Source organism: Corvus moneduloides, chromosome 13 (assembly GCF_009650955.1).
Source record: "Corvus moneduloides isolate bCorMon1 chromosome 13, bCorMon1.pri, whole genome shotgun sequence".
Classification (NCBI taxonomy): Eukaryota; Metazoa; Chordata; class Aves; order Passeriformes; family Corvidae; genus Corvus; species Corvus moneduloides.
In genome coordinates this window covers 13500383-13520768 of record NC_045488.1, presented here as the reverse complement: position 1 = coordinate 13520768, position 20386 = coordinate 13500383, and the positions used below count along the sequence as shown (strand labels likewise).

General features: G+C 36.6%; 1 protein-coding gene across 8 annotated transcripts in view; it reads left to right on the top strand.

Moving 5' to 3' along the window:
• The window catches only part of ZNF280D (zinc finger protein 280D), a 50027-nt gene that overhangs the window by 9692 nt on the left and 19949 nt on the right, over positions 1-20386 (top strand). For all 8 annotated transcript variants that reach the window (XM_032123433.1, XM_032123440.1, XM_032123439.1 and 5 more), the window contains 8 exons: positions 5371-5488; positions 12521-12630; positions 13507-13736; positions 15806-15963; positions 16413-16513; positions 16608-16754; positions 17325-17459; positions 18988-19232. In XM_032123433.1, coding sequence (XP_031979324.1) covers positions 5371-5488; positions 12521-12630; positions 13507-13736; positions 15806-15963; positions 16413-16513; positions 16608-16754; positions 17325-17459; positions 18988-19232 — 1244 coding nt within the window. The remainder of the gene's footprint in view (positions 1-5370; positions 5489-12520; positions 12631-13506; positions 13737-15805; positions 15964-16412; positions 16514-16607; positions 16755-17324; positions 17460-18987; positions 19233-20386) is intronic.

The window sequence follows — 20386 nt, the reverse complement described above, 5'->3', positions numbered from 1 at the left end:
TGCCTTGCTTGGGATTTTTGGTTCTAAAGAGCATGCTGTAGTGGTAGCTCCTTAGAGAGTTTTGCTTTTCATTCATGTGGCACAGGAATGAAAACATTGTGAAACAATAGTATGGTAAAAATGTTTAAGCAACCAAAAGTTGCACGATCAGCAGTTGAGACAATTTGGCAACGTATTTGTTTTGCTTGAAAAGCCTAAGGGAATTGTGCACTTAGGTCATGTATCATAGACCTTCCTGGTTTGCCACAGAGCCCCAGAATGTTGCCATGAAGGAGTTGAGTTAGATGCTGGTTTTGTTGCATTATCTATTGGACACGTGTGAGAGAAAGAATGAGGATTAAAATTCCATATTTGTATGAGGTAAACTATGATGCAATACCTTTATTGAAAATAATTTACGCTGAAACTGTTCAATGTGCCTATAATACTAGCTACTATGTCAGGTTAAAATGAAGCCTTACAGTACACACCATCTCAGTTGTCCATGCAAATAGCCATACCTGAGGTTGTTTCAGTTGTTAGTCTTTTGGTGTAAATAAAAATCATGCAGCCTAATGGATTCTGCATTTGCTGAGCAGGGCGATCAGTCTGAATGAACAGAGTTAATTAGGCCATTAAAACATACGGACTGGAATTGGGTGTTCTTAAGACTTGTGGATGAATAATTGCTGATGAGAGGCTGTATTTTAAGAAAAACAGAATTAAAACAATGCAATGTAATCATTGCCTATCAACTGGCTAGCTACATCTTTGGCAAATTCAGTAGGAAAAAACTCATACTTGCCGATTTTGAGTCTTCAGCAGTTGATTGATAGTTTGCAGAGAGAAATTGTGGATGTGTCTGGTGAAGTGGCTTAGCTAAATTAGTCTGTCACTGTTAAGAAGGCCTAAGAAATGATATAATTAAAAGTCCAGATATCAGTAGGATATCTAGGTTGCTTCTTTAGTCCTCTTAAACCTGTCTTTTTAAAGCAGGACAGATTAATACAGGAAGGATTGCTACTTTACATGATGTATACACATATTTCAAATCTGTGAATTTTTTTACAAGTTTACTGATGACATCGTATGCTTTATTTAAATCCTTTAAAAATGTGCTAGTATGTCCTGCAGAGTATTTACTGCAAAAGAAAGCCCTCTCCTTTACTTCCCTCACACATACATGCTCATGTTTTTCTTCTAACAGACAAAACTGGTTAGGGGCTTCTGCATTGTTTTTATGCCAAAACCTCAGAGTAAACAGAGGTAGGAAAGCCGAACTTTTCCACGGGGTATATGTAAGCTGCATGTAGCTCATTAAGACAGTGATTTCCTTTAAAGAAAGCGTGCAGAGTGCATTTCTTTTTGTGAGACTTCTTTCTCATTCATTGAGTTTATTTATGTCACAGATGAGGCTTTAGTTAAGTATTTATAGTGTTACTTTGTCAAAATCTGCAGGTTGTTTTTCCATGGCAGAGTAGAGAAACAGCTATTTGAAGAAGTTGCAGCCTGAAATAGGACATGGAAAAGGTTCTTTAACTGTGTATTAATCAGTTCTGTCTATTCCAGGTTAGACTGACACGCTTTAGAAAGTAATGCATCCTTTTCTGGGATAACCAGTGCATACAGATTCTGTGGTCTCTTAAAACTTCTGCTGTTAGTTGAAATTATCGTCTTTTACAGTTTCTTTACAGTGCTGACATTTTGATCATGGTTTTCATGAGCTCTTAATTTTTTTAAAGCATCTTAAATGTAACATACTGTGTTTTGGATGTTAAGAAATTCTTAAGTACCTTTAGGAAGTTTTGTTTGTGTTTTTTTTCCCTTGCTTAAGACGTGGTAAATCTTCCATCTCTTCAGCTTAACTTTTCTAGATTCAGAACTGTATTTTCACTTTCAGCATTATCTAGAATTTGTTTTCTTGTTTATATTGTTATTACTACTTGAGGATGTTACACTTTTTATGGAGGAAGAAGCTTGGTTGATGTGCCTTTTTCTTGAGAGGTACTATAGTTTAGTTTCTTGGGCAAAGTTCTGTGATTTTTAATCACTCCTGCTGTATTGTCATTTGCTTTCTTAGTGTTATGTGTATACTACCTGTATTTTGGCTCATGTCCTTGCTTTGAATTTTCTTCATTCAAGAGCTCTTTAGGGGTTTTTGGATTCCTCAGCCCCTCCCCATCTAGTGTTTGTTTCACTGGGGGCTGCTGTTTTATAATGATGATTTTCTGCCTTGGGCTTTCTGTGACATTTTTGTTCACACATGTTCTGTTTCTTCCCAACTTCGTTATTCCCAAGTGACAAAAGTTTCAAATAAGTTTTTCTGGGGAGTGTTTGTCATTTGGATCTTCAGCTTCCAGGTGTTGAAACTTACCTTTGAAGATACCATGTTGTGAAGATCACTGTGAGGTATGACAGACTAGACACTGGCAGGACCCCTTTTTAGCTGAGCATCCTTCAGAGTGCCTTTGCATTCTAAATACACTGCAATGTTTTTTAATCTTAGGATGTCAAAAGATTTTTTTCTTTGGGAACTGGTTGCCTTTGATTGCCTACTGGGTTGAAACACCTCCTCAATTTCTCAACAGATCTATAATTTGGCTCTTGTCAATGTTTGGTATTCCAGTTTTATCATTGAAATACCCCTTTCCAATCACAAGCTTGATTTGCTGACTTCCTAAGTAAGTCAGTCTATTTTTTTGTGTTGTTACTGTACTACATGCTATGTACTAACTGCTGTGCAGTTCCAGAAATTCAGAGATGATTTTTATTTCAGTCATACAGTTTACAGCAGTTTTAATTCAGTCAGAGCTACTGTTGCATTTCATAGCATAGGACTATCCTCTTCTTTAAGAAAAATTTGTCCTTAGCAGTGAAGATGTTCCATAATTCAGTGTTCAGAATGCTCTCCACTAAGCTACAGCCAATTCTCTTTCCCTTAACAGGCACTTTCTTCAGTTAGTGTGATTCAGGTTCTGATTGTTCCTACGTAATTTTGAGAGAACAAAGGTCCAGTACTATGCACTGTGATTTTTCAGGGTGGGTTTGGTTATCAGTTACCGTATGGGCTTCCACAGTCAGAAAATCTAGGATGCAGACTATGAACCCAATATTTTCACTAGTCCTTTAGAAAATTAGAAGTAGTGGTATATTACTTCACTTTGCTTGAGCCCTAGGAAATTAACTTATGAAGATGTAGGGTTTTGCCTTTCTGCATGTGAGAGCACCTGTACATGTTAGCTTGATTTATTTTTTGTTTCATCAACGTGGTAAGGCTGTTTTGTTTTGGTTTTTTTAAAATATTTTTGTTTCCTAAAGCATTGGACAGTATTGGGGGGGGTTTGTATGTAAAATGACAGAGCCAAATTACATTAAAATAATACTTGTGAACAGAAAAGGACTTTCTGAAAATTAGGGGATGGAGTTTTCAGTGTGTCTGTTTTTACCTTTTTTTGCTTGCTGGATATGTTTAATATATACTGGGGAGATGTTCCCATGCCATCAAAATACCCAAACTATGATCTTGATGAAAATTAAAATGTTGGCAAATAAAAACAAAGAAACTACAAACTAGTAAGAGTTGCAGAGTTTGTATGTAGCTGTTGTATTGGTCACATTTCAAATATAAATGGTGTGCACAGGGCGTTGCACTCAGAGCCCGCCACAGGTTTATCCCCTGAGCATTAGTTGTGCTTGAGGTGTGGCCTGCAGGCTGAGCTGCTTTGCTTGTCCTTTCATTGGCTCTTCTGAAACTGCTGTGACTACAGTAACACCTCTATTGTGACTGCAACTCATGTAGTTGTTACTCATAGCAAATACAACACAGGCATTTAGTAACTTTCCACAGCTACTCCTGAACATCTATCTTTAATTTGGTTTGAGTGGATTAGGTGTCTCACCAGAAGAAAGAATAGCTCTTTATTAAGGTCCTGAAGGGTCTTCAGTTAAGGAGATGTGCAAGAAAAAGGCAGGTTGGGGAGCAGCATCTTTCTTTTTGTTCTGGTATTTAGGAGTCCTAAATCAGATTATCATACCTGATTGTGTACTTGTGCTCCTTCAGCTTTATTTCCGTTCAGTTTGGTTAACATGGTGGTAGTTAAAAACCATTGATGACATGGTCTCTGTATGTGTATTGGGTGTTTTTCCTCATTTGTTTATTTTTTTTTTATTTTAGGAAAATAGCACTATTGTCAATTTTTTTGTTTCACAGTACAGCTTGATGAAGTGTAACTATTTGAATTATTTTAGAGTTGAAATTGCCAATACTTTTCCATTTCTACCTTAGTATTAAATTAAACCTAACTATTGTGTTTTCCTTAACTGCTTATTGCTATTCCTGAAAATATTTCATATTTCAGATTGTGCTAGGATGAATGGCCTATTAAAATGTCACTAGTATTGATGAATCTTGAAAAATGTTTCTTTCTCCTACCTCACCCTCTTAAGTTTGAATATTTGTAAAGAGAGCTAAATTTCATGTTTCTTTTTCCTCCAAGTGTTACCTATTGGGTGATCAGTGGAATTGTTTAGTTTTAACAGTTTCCAGTGCTGGAGACAAGAAATGTGGACTATTTAGTTTTTTAGGTTATATGTACTGAAGGGCAAACCTTTTAAACTGAAGGATAAAAGAATACCTGTACTTGGAGATGCACAAAACTTAATTTAACAAGGTGCTGGGAAACATGAACCAGCTTTTAGGTTAGCTGGGCTTTGAAAAGAGGGTTTGATTATATTCTTTTCATAAATCCTTACAAAATTACTCTACATAAAAGAAAAAAACCCTTGATGATATCAGGAATGAGTGCCCTTCCCAGTCAAGATGCTATAGACACCCCTTACTTTCATTAAAGCTTGAGCACTTAGTAGAATTTGATCTTAATATCATCTTGCTTTGAGAAGCTTCTGCTTGCTACAAGTTTGTGCTACTTTTTGAGTTCTGGTTTTCGATCTTTTAAAATGCAGCTAGGTGTTACGTAGGAGTAACAGGCAAATGCCTGAGTTTAGGTTGAAGGAATAAAGTATTTTGTCTCTTTGAAAGATAATCAAGTATAATTTGAAACGTCATCAGACTTTTTGAACAAAAGCATTTACAATTAGCAATTCAAACAGATTAGTGATATTTCATTAAATGGTCTTTCACAGGACTTAGGATTGTTCTAACTGTTCTGAATACACAGCTATGAAAAATTAACAAACACTGGTGAGAATTGCAACCTTAGTGAAGTGTCAAAAGAAACTATTTTGGGGAGATTGTAATGAACTTGATTTTCAGTTGAGTACTTCTGAGTACTTTTAAGCAATCATATGTTTTTAAAATAAACCCTTTGAAGCTTGCAAGTAAAAAAATATTAAACCTCAAATTTCTTTTCCCTCTTGAAAATATCTTATTAGGATTATATTATGGATTCTCCACCAGATGCACCAGATAATACATCTGGTATACTGTTTGGTGTGAGACAGAACTCGGGAGTTCCACAGTACCAGACTGGGCCAGCAGTGAATGTAACAGGTGGGTATAACTGTAGTAGTTGATAAGAGAAAGAAACAACCTGCTGTCATTTAACTCTAGTGCAGATCTTTGGGTTACAACTTTAAATAGGATTTCTGGAATATAGTATAGCTACTTTTTTCTTCCCCCTGTACATAACACTGTATAATGTTTAATTAAATAAACTTTGGAGTCTTGTGTTGTCAGACTTTGCTTTTCAGTGCATTAGACTGACTATAAAATCAACTGATGTCATCTTATAATGCTCATTTAGGTGGGAAAAAGCATTGCCAGATCCACTGTATCTTTATTGACAGGTAAGGGTTTGTTTTCAATGTATTCATTGCTCTTTGGCCAGTGGGAATAGGAAAGACTGTTAGCAAAAGAGGGGCTGTACAGTACCTGAAGAACTGAGTCTGCTGGATGGATTCCCTGTGATGTTGATCTTGGTTTTCTGACTGCTATATGCAGGAGTTGGAGTAGATGGGATCAAAAGGATCATTCCTGAAAAGGAAGGGAAGGGAGAGAGCATGTAATTTGACAAAAAACCCTCTTTTTTCAACTAGCTAAACTGTATTCCAGCAGTAAATATTTAACCTACTTAAAAACCTGCTTTTGTGTGTGTGTGTGTCACAGCAGATGAAATAGATGTGAAGCATGCCGTGTATTCAGTCTCAAGAAGGCTATAACTTGGGACTTCCCTCCTCCTTTTTGAAGGATTGTACTTTTGTGATAACTGGCCAGAATCCCATTATTCTGTCTATAAGTTATGGGTGACAATGACTTCTGATTCTTCCCTGAGGTGACTGGCTAAGTGCAGTGAATGGCCTTACTGGTCATGCTAAGAAGTTACGTAGGACAGAGGGATAGCTAGTTTGCTCAGCTTCATGTGATGATTTTGCATTTTTAGTTTAGTTATTCACTTCACATATGTGTTGATGAAGGTTTAGTAGTGTATTTTCTTGCTTGTGTCCAGCCATTCTGTTGGTGTCATTCTTGTCTTGGGTTAAATAGCTTTTCGTCAAGTAAGGAAATGGTTTGTATTTTGCAAATGGTTCAGTATTCCAGCCCTTGTTGTCCAAATAATAGTTATTAAAGTTTAATTGTTTGTGGGTTTAAGTTTTTTAACTTTGGAGACTTGCTTGCTTACTTAAAAATTACTCGTATTAGTCTCTCACAGAGAAAAAAATAAAATGCTTAAAAGCATTGAGGATTGCAATTCAAAGCATTTTAAATGTGCCATACTTAGTCTATGTTTATTTCTGTAAGATGGAAATAAGATTTGAAAGTTAAAATAGAAGTTTTATTACTGTGGATTGAAACATGAATATTGTTATGACACAGAAGGCAAATTTAAGATAAATTTTACTTTGCGAGAAGGAAGTGTCTGTGTATTTTGTGGTTTGGCTTGCTTGGTGAGGCCATGTAATGAGATTACATTCAAGTTCATGTATGCCAAAACCTACTTGCCTGTGTTGGTGCTATGCTTCCCTAATTCATATGCAGCACTGTGGGCACGAGACATTCTGGAATATGGTATTTAAAAACAAAATCCTTTTGAGAACTGGCCTTTGATACTCTGCAGGACAATTTAACTTACGCATATGGATCACTAAAGACATTTTTTAGCTCAGTATAGAAAAAATATTTATTTTTGAGGTCTAAGCAGGGAAATGACAGGTTGCTAACCAAGCATCTTGTTAGACTGCTAAATAGGTGGTGGTGTTTGGGTAAACAGCATTGGTAGCTCTTACCTGCAGGTCAGATGGCACTGGGGATGTATGTAAAATGTAGCTGGCTTTCTGAGAATATTGTGAGAATGTTCTTCCACAAACTTCACCCACTTGGAGTAATGAGAAATTGCTGTAACTGAAAGATCTGTTGTGTGGAGTTGACTGGACTGCATCCGTGAGTTCATAGCTCCTGATTAACAGGAGGTGTTGGTGCAGGACAATGCACTAGAGGCCTGAAGCAATTTGGCTTTCCTGTGCCTATTCTGTTATCACGGTACATTTGGTGCTTTTATTCCAGGTTACTATTTCTAATGTCTTTTTTCAGCATTTATAAAATCAGGCCCAGCCAGCACAGATGCACAGAGCAACATTAAGGTTTTTACAGTGGTGTTGTGTGTTCAGAAACCTGTCTGTGAGGTGGTGCTGCAGCAGTATACTTTGCTGCTGCTTTGTCATCGTGGATGTGGTACACAGGAATATTGTGTGTATAAGGATAGCCGACTGCTGGGTAGTAGCTACAGAAGTGTTCACTAATAGCACAAAGTGACCAAACAAGAATTGTTTGGCTGCTGCTTTCCCCTGCTGTCCTGAGTACTTGGAGTGCCCGTGGTCTGCTGTGTAGAGGATTGGACAAACTAGTCTGGAACGTGGGTGATACAAGGAATTCTTGTGTCCACACTCCAGCTGAGAGAGGCATTTTCATGATAAGAGGGGTCAATCTGATTTATACCAGCAAGATATTAAATAATACTTGGAGTTCGTGTGATTAGTTTTCGAAATAGGCCTAATTTTTTTTACATGAACCAACAACAGAATTAAAATGTAAACCTGTGTATTCTTCTAGTATTACAGTTCTTTTGAGAGAATTTATTAATCAGAGTTGTATAGACCAAGACTACTTGGCTTTATCAATATATAAAAGTCTTCAAAATTTTTATCACAGATGTGTTAAGCTTTTAAAATTTGAATTATGAACAATTTTGTTAACATATGAAAATAGTCCTTGTTTCCAAATCGGGTTTTCTACAGTCAAATAAAATACTTCACTGAAGATCCCTGTAAAAACTATGTGCACAGCTACACATAGTTTAATATACAGCAGCAGTTCCTGCTGTAGGTTGATGGCCGGATGCTCAAATAGCCTCAGTGATACAAAGAATGCTAAGGGTTATACAGCTCCCTGGAAGCCTTTGCTGAGCAAGACATATATGTCAATGTAAGCAGCTCATATACCTATGAGGGTGAGTATAAGTGAATTAAAACCCCCTAGGAAGCAGTAGCATCTGATTAATAACTTGATGATTTTGTGAATGTGTGAATGAATGAACCTTAGGCAAACAATGCATAGAGTGAGACATTTGAGCTTAACATGTTCATTTATGTCAAAAAGAAGGAAAGGTGTGCTACAAAGGAGAATGTTTGGATGTTTAAGTATCTATATATCAAGTGAATTATGTTTTCCCATGTGTAAGGCACAGTGTTGCAAATTCTCCAAGATGTTCATCAGCATTCCCTGCTGGGAGTCTGCCTATGTGCATTGAATGGGGAGATTCTCCATATTCTTGGCTAAGTGTAGATGGTTCCCACTGAGTACACACAACTGTGGGTGCCAGGGGGCTGTTCAGTTTCTTCTCAGAAGTTTGAATAATTTTATGTGACACAAGGTATCTCTATGTACTGAGCTTCTTGTTACACTCTGAGAAATCATTGAAGCAGCTATACCATTGGGTGGGGGATATACCAAAATGTCCTTAGATCATTGTGTCCAGAACTGAAGCCCTTGACATAGTTTATTATAGTCTTAAGACTATTTGCAGTCTGTGATTGTGAGAGGTTTACAAGACTAGTGCTGGCACTTCAGACTACTTGGTTCGTAGCTGTGTCTTTCAAGTCTACTTGAGGACTGATGTCTGTGTTGAGTTTATATTGTCAAGTGACAGAGACATGGGTTTCTGACAAGATGGAGTCAAGTGTTTATGGGCATGTTAATCAGCCACTGAACCCTCCCAATTTCAAAGTTGTTGGGGGATTTTTTTGTTGTGGGGTGTTTTGGGGTTTGTGGGGGTTTTTTAGGTGTGTTGTTTTTTGTTTTGCTTTGGTGGTTTTTTTGTTTGTTTTGTTTTTATTGATTTTCTTCAGAAGAAATACTGCAAATGATAAGGACGTGTGATGTTCTTTCAGAAGAGAGCAGATAGATGTGCTGTGCTTGGTCATTAGAAGTTACAACACTGTTTTCGTTTTGCATGCAAACTGAAGTTTACAGAGTTAAGTAACAAACTAAAACAGCATTAACACAGAACCAAAAAAGAAGGTGTTTTTCATCACAAGTGCAGATCTTGTTCCAAATAGTGGGTGCTGCAGAAACCAGCTGCTTAGCTTAACTTTATTACTCTGAACTCACCTTGTCTCAGATTAGAGTGGGTCAAGATGTGAAAAGTAGGCCAAATAAATTCAGGTGGCCATAGTATGATTTACTGGGGTTTCAGATGTGGGTCTATCTCTTTGCATTTACTCTTTCCTGCTTCACTGGCCTTGGCCTTCAAGTCTGAGTTGGATATTGTTTTCTTAACTTCGGTATGGCATATTAGTTTAGGAAAATCTTAAAACTGCTTTGTGTGGAGTCTAAATTGCAGGTATCACTAATGTGTTTTGATTACTATGGGAAAAAAACGAGGTTCTTTATTTTTAAAGTGCCGTAGGTCTACATGAGAGTGGTTTTGTATTTAAACCTCGTGCTACTTCTGAAGGTGACAGTGTAACTCCAAAACAGGCCAAGCTTAATGAGGTCGGTGCTAGAAGCAACTCGGCTGTTTCACCTACAGATACCTGTCCAACAGTTACACAGACACAAAATGTATCTTCAAGCCATAGGAAGATGGAATGGTCTGGCTGGCAGTCCATGCCTCTGTGTCGTGGAAAAAGCTAACACATCTGTAGTGTTTCAGTTGGTCAGTGTTTTTAATGCTCTTAAGGCAGTGTAAGTAGGTAACTGTTCTTATGCCATAAAATAAAAATAGCTATTCTATGCAAGGATTTATACAGCTTTACAAATTATTTCATCTGAGGTTATTACCTATTCAAATTTTAGACCTTTGTTTAGTAGGTAGGTTTGAATTCTGTAGAGCAATAATTAGTCACTTGAAGACAGATGATAAAAATAAATGCCCCTGACCTCATTCTCTTAGTTCAGATTTTCTATGTCAAAGAAGCGAGTAGGGGGTTGAAACTTCAAAACACAACCAACCAGAAAGTCAAGATAGAAAGAATTCTTGAGTTGATTCTGTGACTGCTGAATTTATGAACTAATTCTGATTAGATGAAGGAAAAAAAGTCATTCTAGCAATGCCAGGCAAGGCAGTAATGACTTAGATTGTAGAATCCCCATCCTTGGACATATTCAGAAATTGACAGGGCATGGCTCTGAGCATAAGAGAGGACTTGCTTTGAATGGGAGGTTGCACAAAACCACCTCCAAAGGTCCAGCCTAAATTATTTTGTGATTCTGTGCTTTGAGTAACTATTGCAAAGTGCGTTTTGCAGTTTTCCCCCTTTTCTTGCAGCAGCAGCAGTTTTTGATGCAGTTTGAAGTAGCAGTGCGAGGGGAGAAGGTCTATTTCAAAGAGGGAATATTCTTGGAAAGATCTTTCCTTCCCTGCAAGAAGAGAGCTAGTCTAGCTGTTTCAGAGTATTAACAATTAGGGGCATTTTTTTCTCCTGAGCCAAAAGGTGCTTTCTAGTGATCGCAATAGGCAAGGACTTATTCTTGACTTTGAGACATTTCCAAGACATCTTTTCTCCTATAATGTTAAAATGATTGTTTGGAATAATTTCAGATTTGAGTTTTTCTGCATGTCTTATTTAGAGCTTGTTTGGTCTTTCCAGCAACCAGAAGGAAGTGGCTATAACATGAACATCGCAGGAAAAAAATTTCCTCCACCCTGTTTTGGGTAAATTAGATACTGTGCTGCAGCCTGTAATAAAAGATAACTGAAGGATCTTGCTAAATTCAGTAAAAAAAGAAGTAGATCATATCCACTGAAAACCGTCTTTTGCTGAGTTTGTCTCTAAGCCATCCCATGCTGGCATAGCAATTTCTAATCTGTCGCAGAATCCAGCACTGAAGCACTGCAGAACATGACATTTTGCTGCAGAACTGGTTTTCTTCAACTCAGTTTGCATGTAGCTGTGATGTGTCAAAATGTTTTACCAACTGTAATAGTGAAGACTTGCAGCACTGTTTAGTGGTGCATCTTTTACGTGGCCATCCGCTCATGTGAAGGACTTTCTGCTTAATAATGATTCTTAGCAAGACTATTATCTTAAGGAAAATTACTGACCACCTATGGTCTAGACAGGACTATTTTTGTGTAAAAATGTATAGCACTGTTGCATGGTCATCTCTTAACTCATACATTTACTCATTGCCTTGTATTTTGTGGAACAGTGGACTCTACTGTTGAGATGTTTTTTCTGCGTTTAACTTCTAAACAACTTACTTAGTATGGAGTCCTCCAGATCTGTGAATGACTTGAGAATGCAAGAAAATTTCATCTGGAAAAGTAGCTCTTGCCCTGATGTTTTTTGGCAGTTTGGAGAAAACTTGAAGCTTGGTTTTATTCATTAAAGTTTAAACTAATGCAAAGCTTTAATACTTCTCTTTTGTTCAAAAGGCATTAATCATTTATGTTGATAAGAGAATGTTATTTCCTTTAATTACTGGGAGTAATTATTAATTTAGCGGATTTAGTCTCTGGATTCTCCAAAGACACCTTTGCTTAACAGAAAGTATGCATTTGAATAGGCCTGGATTCCAACAAATATCCAGAGAGAGATAGCCTCATCATTAAGAACCAAATGGCGAAATTCCTTTCCAAAACCACTTATCTGAACCCTATTGTGATGATAATCGGGTCATGGCAGTAAACAGGCTTTATGGGTTCATTTGAAAATTAAAGTTCGTAAAACAAAAGCATCAAAAATCCACCCTGTCCAGGATGGGGTGGGTTGATAGTGCACAGAAAGAGTGCTTCCTCCCTACCATGCTACCTTTATCTCATGTGTTTTCTCCTTGTTTGTGGATAAGATTTTGTAAAATCTGTTTTATCAGTCTGTATCAAATAGAACAAACTCCAAGTCAGTTTGGGGAAAAAGGAAGAGTAATTAAAAGATGCTTGTAAAGCCTTGCTTACAGTTACTACAGCTTCATTGATGGTAATAGTTTTCATTTGAAATAGCATATTTTGCTAGAATTCTACTACTGCTACTAAATTGAGTATTCTGCTTGTGAATTCTGAGTTTTTATATGTTTTAAATTTTACAGGGACAAATGCTGCATCCAGCACCATTAAAAATGGAGGACCTTTTCCACGGGCCTGTCCAAAGTGTAATATACATTTCAATCTTATGGATCCTCTAAAAAATCATATGAAGGTAAAATATTTTGGGGCTGGTAAGCATTAGAACAAACTTTATGGGCTTCTCTTTGGTTATGGAAGAGTGCTTTGGTTTGATAGGAAGCTGGTTTCGCTTCTGTCTGGTACCAACCGGAGCCAAATGCTCAAAGTCTTGCAGTCATGAAAAGCAAAACAGGAGTAGGGGAGCTCTAAATCTTTTTGCTTTTTGCCTCATTTTTCCAATGTGCTGAAGGTAAGTGTCTATGGTAATAGGCAGCCAGGTGACCCACATCTGTATAAGATTGCAGCTGACACAAAGATGACAGTGTAAATGTACCTTTTTGTCTTGATGTATCACTTAGTACATCAAGATAAAAATACTTCATACCTAATAGATAAAAAAGTTGTTAAGCTGGGGGGAAGAATTTCATTTGTAGTTCATACTTAAATACTGTGGTAAACAAAACTTTTGAAAACTGAGCATCACTTCATCTGATTATTAAACTACTTATTACTGTTTCTGAAAACATTGTTCTCAATAAACTTATGCTTGTCAGCAAAATACTTGCATGAAAACTGCTTTTTGTTCGTTATTAAATGTAAATAGAAATTTTTCTCAAGAGTAAGGCGACACTAGTATTGTTTTCTTGATTAAATCTATCTTACTTGATCCTCTAAGAATCTTTCTTTTCAGTTTTATAATATATAGTGTTTTATTACTTAAACACTAGTTAAAGATGAGTCACTGTTTAAAATTGAATATGACTAAGGTCAGTGTGTCAGAGAATTAAACTTTGCATCTATCTCTCATTAGTGCCTTCAGTTTTTAAAATGCTTTTCTCATTGATGCAGTTTGGTGAGACTGATACCTTTGTTTCTCTCTGTCTCATCTCTTCTCCCTGTTTGCATCCAGTATTGTTGTCCAGATATGGTAAATAACTTTTTCCCAGGAGTGATCAAAACAGAGTGTTTGAACACAACAAGTAAGGCTACTGAATCTGAGAAAGGAAAATTGATTATGTTAGTTAATGACTTTTATTATGGAAAGGATGAAGGTGACCTCCAGCAGGTACAACAAGAGCAGAAGACTCATACGACATTTAAATGCATCAGTTGTCTCAAAGTTCTGAAAAATAACATAAGGTATTTGAACTCGCTTTCTTAATTATTTGTTAATCATTTAGAACCCATAGTAGTCTCATGTATTAAAATTTTGTCTCTCTGGAGTAGAGTTCCTTTCATATTGAAAACTGATAATATTGGATAACTGAAAAGAAATTTTTGCTTTGCATGTATGGCCGTAACTTGAAACCTTTTACAGATTAGAGTTTAAATTTTAGTGGTGTCTAACATAAACACAGAATTTTGATAAGAGCAGTTGTAGGACTTTGGGGTTAGAAAGGGCAACACAAAGTATTTTACAATTTGCCGTCTGGATTGATGGCTATATCGGTAGATGCAAGTGTTAATTCTCTTTAGGGACACCCAAGGACTAATAGTCAGTCGTTCACTTATGTAACATCTGTTATTTTGTTGGAGTAATTTTACTTCCAAATGCTGATAAAACCCCCGTAAGCTGTTTTAGTAGGTAGACAAGTTTGTGTCATCGTTCCTTTGGAAGTTAAGGTCACTGAACTTTTTTACATGCACTATTGAAGGGAAGCTGAAGTAGCAGAATGTAAAATTGAAAAATGGACTATTGTTTCAAAGGGCACAGTCTGCAAGTTAAAGTGAACAGGTTTATGCTAACATTAGACAACGTATTATTGAAAAAAACCCCAAGTTTTCTGTAATTAAAGCAGTGACATTTGCTATTAATCATTAAATAGGCATTACTTTTTACTCAGCATTATACTGTAAGCAATCGCTGCTTTGGTGCCTATGTGTTCCACAGCAAGTCATTAAAAATGTATGAGCCCTTTTTTTTTTTTTTTTTTCAATTTCTGTAGGGTTGACTTAAACCATATTAATTTTGGCTGTAACTTTGTAGCTTTATTCCATAGTTCTGTAACTTAAGAATTTTTATTTCAAGGTGTATTTTGCACCTTTATATATAGCAGACAAAATAAGTACGTATTACCTTCATCGTTCAAGTATAAGTTTTTTGACCGAAATCAAAAGCAGAAAGCGATTCATCATGGTAATCCCCTTTCTTTAAACGATCTGTGATTGAACATACCATTACAGTAATTTTCTGTTAAGGCATTATGCAGTAATAGTGTCAGTTCTTTTTGTCTGCTTAGGAACCTGGATAGACTCGGTTGGCTTTTTCCGGTTTTCTTGTTTCTGGTTTTCAAGCAACTGTGCAATATTAGGAGCTTGAGCTCAAGAGATTTTTCTCCTTGCTCGTTTAGTTTTTCCAGTTCCAAGGTCTGCATTCCTTTTCTGAGTGTGGCCTACATTTAGTAGTTCTTCTGGCTGTATTGAAATGAAGTGCATTCAAAACAGGAATTTTGGAAATTGAACAGTAATGGATTTGCAGCTAACCTGTCCTTGTGCTGCTTTGCCAGTAACAGTGACCTGCTGATGCTGTCGTGGGTGCCTGGACTTCTCAGCCAGAATAGGTTCCTACTTCAGACAGGTGGACAGATTAATGAGGAAAAGCTGGTAACTTAAAGCAGCAACATACCAGTTTCTCCATCGACTCTTTTGACATCGGCTGCACAGTGACATTTTGTAAACTGTCCTTCATAATTCAATGTCAGGCCTAAATGCTTTAGACAAAGAAGGCTCCTGGAGCCCTGCCAGTTTTGAATGGACGTGGTTTCACATAAAGCTATCATGTCCAAATTGCAGATATGTTCTTGCTACTTAATAGTTTTCAGCAGAGCTAAAGTTACACTTGTTTCAGAATGTGGCTTTGAGATTGCTGATGGCGAATGAAGTGTGAACAGTTGATGTATTCTTGTTGTCTTTGCTTACTTCCATTTATTCCAAGAATTTTGTCTAAGCAGACATGAGAAATGATAGATTATTTAGTCTTAGAAAATGTTTTAGACTTGCTGTGTGTTCCTTAAAGTCAAAGATTTCTAGTCAGCTTTAAGTTCGTTGCCTTTTTTTTTAGCAAGCACTTATTACTTAGTTGGTTTTTCTTTTTGAAATTGAGAAGTCCATACAGAGTAAAGTTTCTAAAGAGTCCTGTACATTTTGCACGTGATATGTATAGAGAATGTTAAAATGTAGTTTTTGCACCTGTTCACTGTAATTTAAAGGTTTATGAACCACATGAAACATCACTTGGAGCTTGAGAAGCAAAGCAATGAAAGTTGGGAAAGCCACACCACCTGCCAGCACTGTTACCGACAGTTCCCTACCCCATTCCAGCTGCAGTGCCACATTGAGAGTACACACACGCCTTATGAGTCGTCCAGTGAGTTGGATCCTATCATAATGAATTTTTTCCTAAGCCAAAATTTTTAGAAATTTTCCAACTTTTATTTCCTGGTTTGTAATTTCAGAATAAAGCTATTGTATTTAAAGAACAATAATCTTGAGATTTAATATAGGAACAGAGCGTTTTTAAGAGCAATGTATGTGCAAAAAAGTACTTTAAAAAGCTTTTTGATTTTTTCCTTGTGTTTTTTGTTTGCTTGTTTGTTTATTTTTAATTGAAAGCTTTACTTTAAGAACTCCTGTTTAAGGCCCTTGCCTTCCTGGCCTTCTGAAATTGTGCAGGGAATTTCTTCTGAAGTATAGAATAATCATTAGATTGCTTTATGTTTAGTGATCTATATAGTTCACATTATATATGTATTATAATTTATCTGTATATGACCCCTATCAAATTTTTACCTTTTTCTTGTTTTTCGCTTTTTCTAGCAATTTGTAAAATCTGTGAATTATCATTTGAAACAGAGCAAGTTCTTTTGCAACATATGAAGGACAATCATAAGCCAGGTGAAATGCCGTATGTTTGCCAGGTACCTCAGAGTGACTTTTGTATTTAGATGACACCACTCCCCTGTCTTCACTGTCAATAAACTTGTAACAAAAAAGTCAAACTTTCTATTTTAGGTGTGCAACTACAGATCCTCAGCTTTTTCAGATGTAGAAACGCATTTTAGAACAGTTCATGAAAACACAAAACATTTGCTATGCCCGTTTTGCCTCAAAGTAATTAAAATTGGAGCACCATATATGCATCATTACATGAGGCATCAGGTAAGCAGGTATTTTCAATCATTAATGCTAGAAAAATGCTAAACACATCTAAGGAATCTCCCTCTGAAAAAAGAAACACAGCTGATTTGTATGGTTGTTACTGGATAAGAATAGTTAATAAGAATACTTCAGAAGAATTGTAGAAGTCTTTAATTATTAGACTTGGTCTTGTTTTTGTGTGATAGCAGCTCCCTGTTTAAAATAATCTCTGAATGTCCTTGAAAGAATCTTATTGCTATTTGGTTTCTTCGTTACATTGCAGTGATATGATTCTGCTTTTCTTGAGGTTACCATAGCAAACCTGCTACTAGTTCAAATAAAGAAAAAGATAATGAACTACTGTGTCTTGTAACTGGTAATCTGATTCCTCCTCCTTTTAGTAGTTGTACTGCCTTGCATTTTCAAGTATCTAATTCCTACAGAGTATCCTGTCTTTGTACAGTATTAGGAGTTTGTTTATTTAGTTGATGTTTTAGGAACTGCATAAGCATTGCTTGAGACAAGCTAGGGCTAGAGTTTTGTTTGTCATGCCATCCATGCTTACTATAGATTGTCATTTATCTTTAAAAGAAAAAGGGAATATACCGTTGCACTAAATGCAGACTGCAATTTTTAACATGCAAAGAAAAAATGGATCACAAGACTCAGCATCACCGAACATTTAGGAAGCCCAAGCAATTAGAAGGCTTGCCTCCTGGAACAAAGGTGAGCGTTCATGCAGGAAAACTAGAGGGGACAAAGGGAAAAAAAGCCTTGGTAAGGAGTAGAATGAAAGAAGTGCTTTTCTCCTTTCTTTTCCCGAACAAAGTGTTTGGGATTGTATTGTTTTGTGTGTGTTGTGTTTTGGTTTTTCCCCTCACCTCTAAAACTAAAACTCTGAAAAAATGCTCCTGTTTCAAGAATTACCAGGCACAATTTATGATTTCTTCCTGGTGATGCATGGTTTTGCTTTCTGTCCCATTGTTCTATACACCTACATGCATGCTAGTAGTCCAGCCAGAGCTGCTGCTTTCTTGAGTTGATGGTTTATTTGTCCCCTCCCATTCATGCTTTCTTGTGCTGGGAGCTTCTTCTGCATCATTTCTTGTGAAAAATTTTCAACTTACGGAAGGTGGTGGCAGAAAACCATTTAAAATCGCAAGACCTCCTTCTGCATAGAATATGTATGCTTAAAACTGAGTTCACCAGGTCTTCTTTAGGTTCAGCATTTGAAGATGTCTGAAGGAAACTTAGATCCTCTCAGAGCACTTACGCTGTCTTTAAGTCATTCTCCCATTTCTCAAGAAGGAGCTACTTAGACTAGGATTTTCTTGTAGATTTTGGGACTTTTTCCAACAGTTTTTTAGTAGACTGTTTAAATATATGTCCTTTTAGTTGCAAGGAAGAAGAAAAGTTAACATTTTGATCAGCTCTTCACAGTTCATTTGCTGTAGAGTCAGGAAGGGAAAGTGACTGCAGTTGCTGTTCATTGTCCTTCTTGGCAGAAGGAATGTAAAGCACTGATTCTTTACACTATGACAATACCTCAATTTTTTCAAGATTTCAGGGTCTTCATGACCTAATAAAAGCTTAGATTATGTTGAAATTCTCATGTTAGTAGACCTTGACAGGATGCAAATGATAATACTGAAGAACCTGGAATCAGGTTCAGAAGACAAGGTGCTTCTAAACTAGGAGTATGGGTAAGAAATATAATTAGGAGTCATATTGTTAGTCAAAACCACATTTGAGAGCATGACAAGGGAGTTGGAGAATACCAGATGAGAGGTCAGAAACCAGAATTAGTCCTTGGAGTTCTAGGATGAGCAAAATTACGTGAAGGGAGTAGACTGGCTCATCATGAGGCAACAAGACACGGGACTTTTTTGTTAAATCTGGGCACTGATGGAGTGGTTTGATATTCATCTTAGTAGGGCTGATTGGCCTGAGACTTCTGCTACTTTTTTTTTTTCATTTAAGAAAGCAGGGTATAGCCAGTTGCAGCTCTGAAAAGAAAGCTGTGTTTTCCCATTTCAACCAAAATGAGCTTTTTAAGCATCCAGTAGGCTATTTGAGGTTAACTCTAGGCCAACAGTATTTTCAGTATTTTGTATTCTTCAAAGTAGTCTTTAATCAGGAGAGTTTTTTTATGCTATGATTTGTGCTGTAAAGTGGCTTAAACTTTGAGACAAATAGAAGTGGGAACTTGGAGAGCTTAAATCTAAACAAAATTTTTTTTATTTCATACTTGTAGGTGACTATTCGAGCATCTTTGGGATCTCATCAGTCAGGATCATCAGCTACATCTTCTGTTAGTACAAGCAGTTCCACATTTCAATTATCACCTAAAGCTAAAAATGAAACCACTAAAAATCATAACAAATCTAATACAAGTAAGTCAAGAGGAAAATCAAAACAATCTACATCAAAGAAACAAAATGCATGGACGAACAGCAGAAAAAAAAAAGAACCTACAAATATAGCATTTCATAATCTAAGGTAAAATACTAGCATTAAAATTGTCTTTAAGTACACTTTGAATATAAATCATCTGATGGGTTCAGTAACTTTAATACTGTAATACAGAAGATCTGACACCTCAGGTTTGCTGAGAAAGCAGATGCATAAACTTTCCACATACTGCTACTGTGGTTATAATTCTGAATCTTCATTCACTGATTTTGGTGGTGGCAGACTACTTTATGATGGAAGAACAAGTGTTCTGGAAACTTCTCTGTGTCACGTTTAGAACTTTTCTCTGCTTGGAGTCACAGACTCTTGAAATACTGACTCATTATTCAGATTTATGTTTAGACCTTACCTGTGGAGAGGAATGCATCTGCCTGGGTGTTCTCCGGAAGTTTTCTTGTGGAGAGAAACTATTTTCTATTGTTGTTGTTGTTTTAGTTTTATTTGAACCTGTTAGTTAAAAGATTAAATCCTGTCTATCCTAGGAGATACCCCATTTTGGGGACCTAATAAAAAAGAAATCAGGAAAGTAAAAACAAGCTATTAGGAGAATACTGTCCTGGTCTTTACAATTTATTGGGGTTTGCTGTCCTTATGTTACTATTTTCATGGGTGTTTTATGGACTAGAATGTAATTTCATTGGTTATGATGACTTAGCATTTTTCTTTGTCAAAGATGGTAGATGTCACCCCTCCAGTTTCTAACTTTCTCAGTGTGCAGCTCTGGGAGACATCCAAAAACAGTCAGCAAAACTGGGGAAGAGCAGGATTACATTCTTGCTTTGTAGATGTTTCAAAGCTTGTGGGTAATATTGGGGTGACAGAAAAGCCAAAGACTTTTTTTGTGCATTGTGATGGATGGAAACAATTATTGGAAATACTTCTCGAGTGTATAGAGACAGCAGCAGCAGCTGAAGTTGGAGGTTCTTATCCACTGCATTATCTCTTGTTTCCAGGAGTGGCCAATAATGGATGCTTACATTGCGTTGCACATTTTTATTAGGATCATAATGAAATCATAGTTCAAGTAAAGCAAAGTTTTGTTCATGTATGCTAGTGTAACTTAAAAGTATTTAGCTGATGCATTTTTAAGTTTCTCAATTTTCCCTAGTGTAGGCAAGTTTGCTACTTACCTAAAGCAAGAAGTTTGAAGTAGTTATCTCTTCTGGAAGTGTTGCTATTAA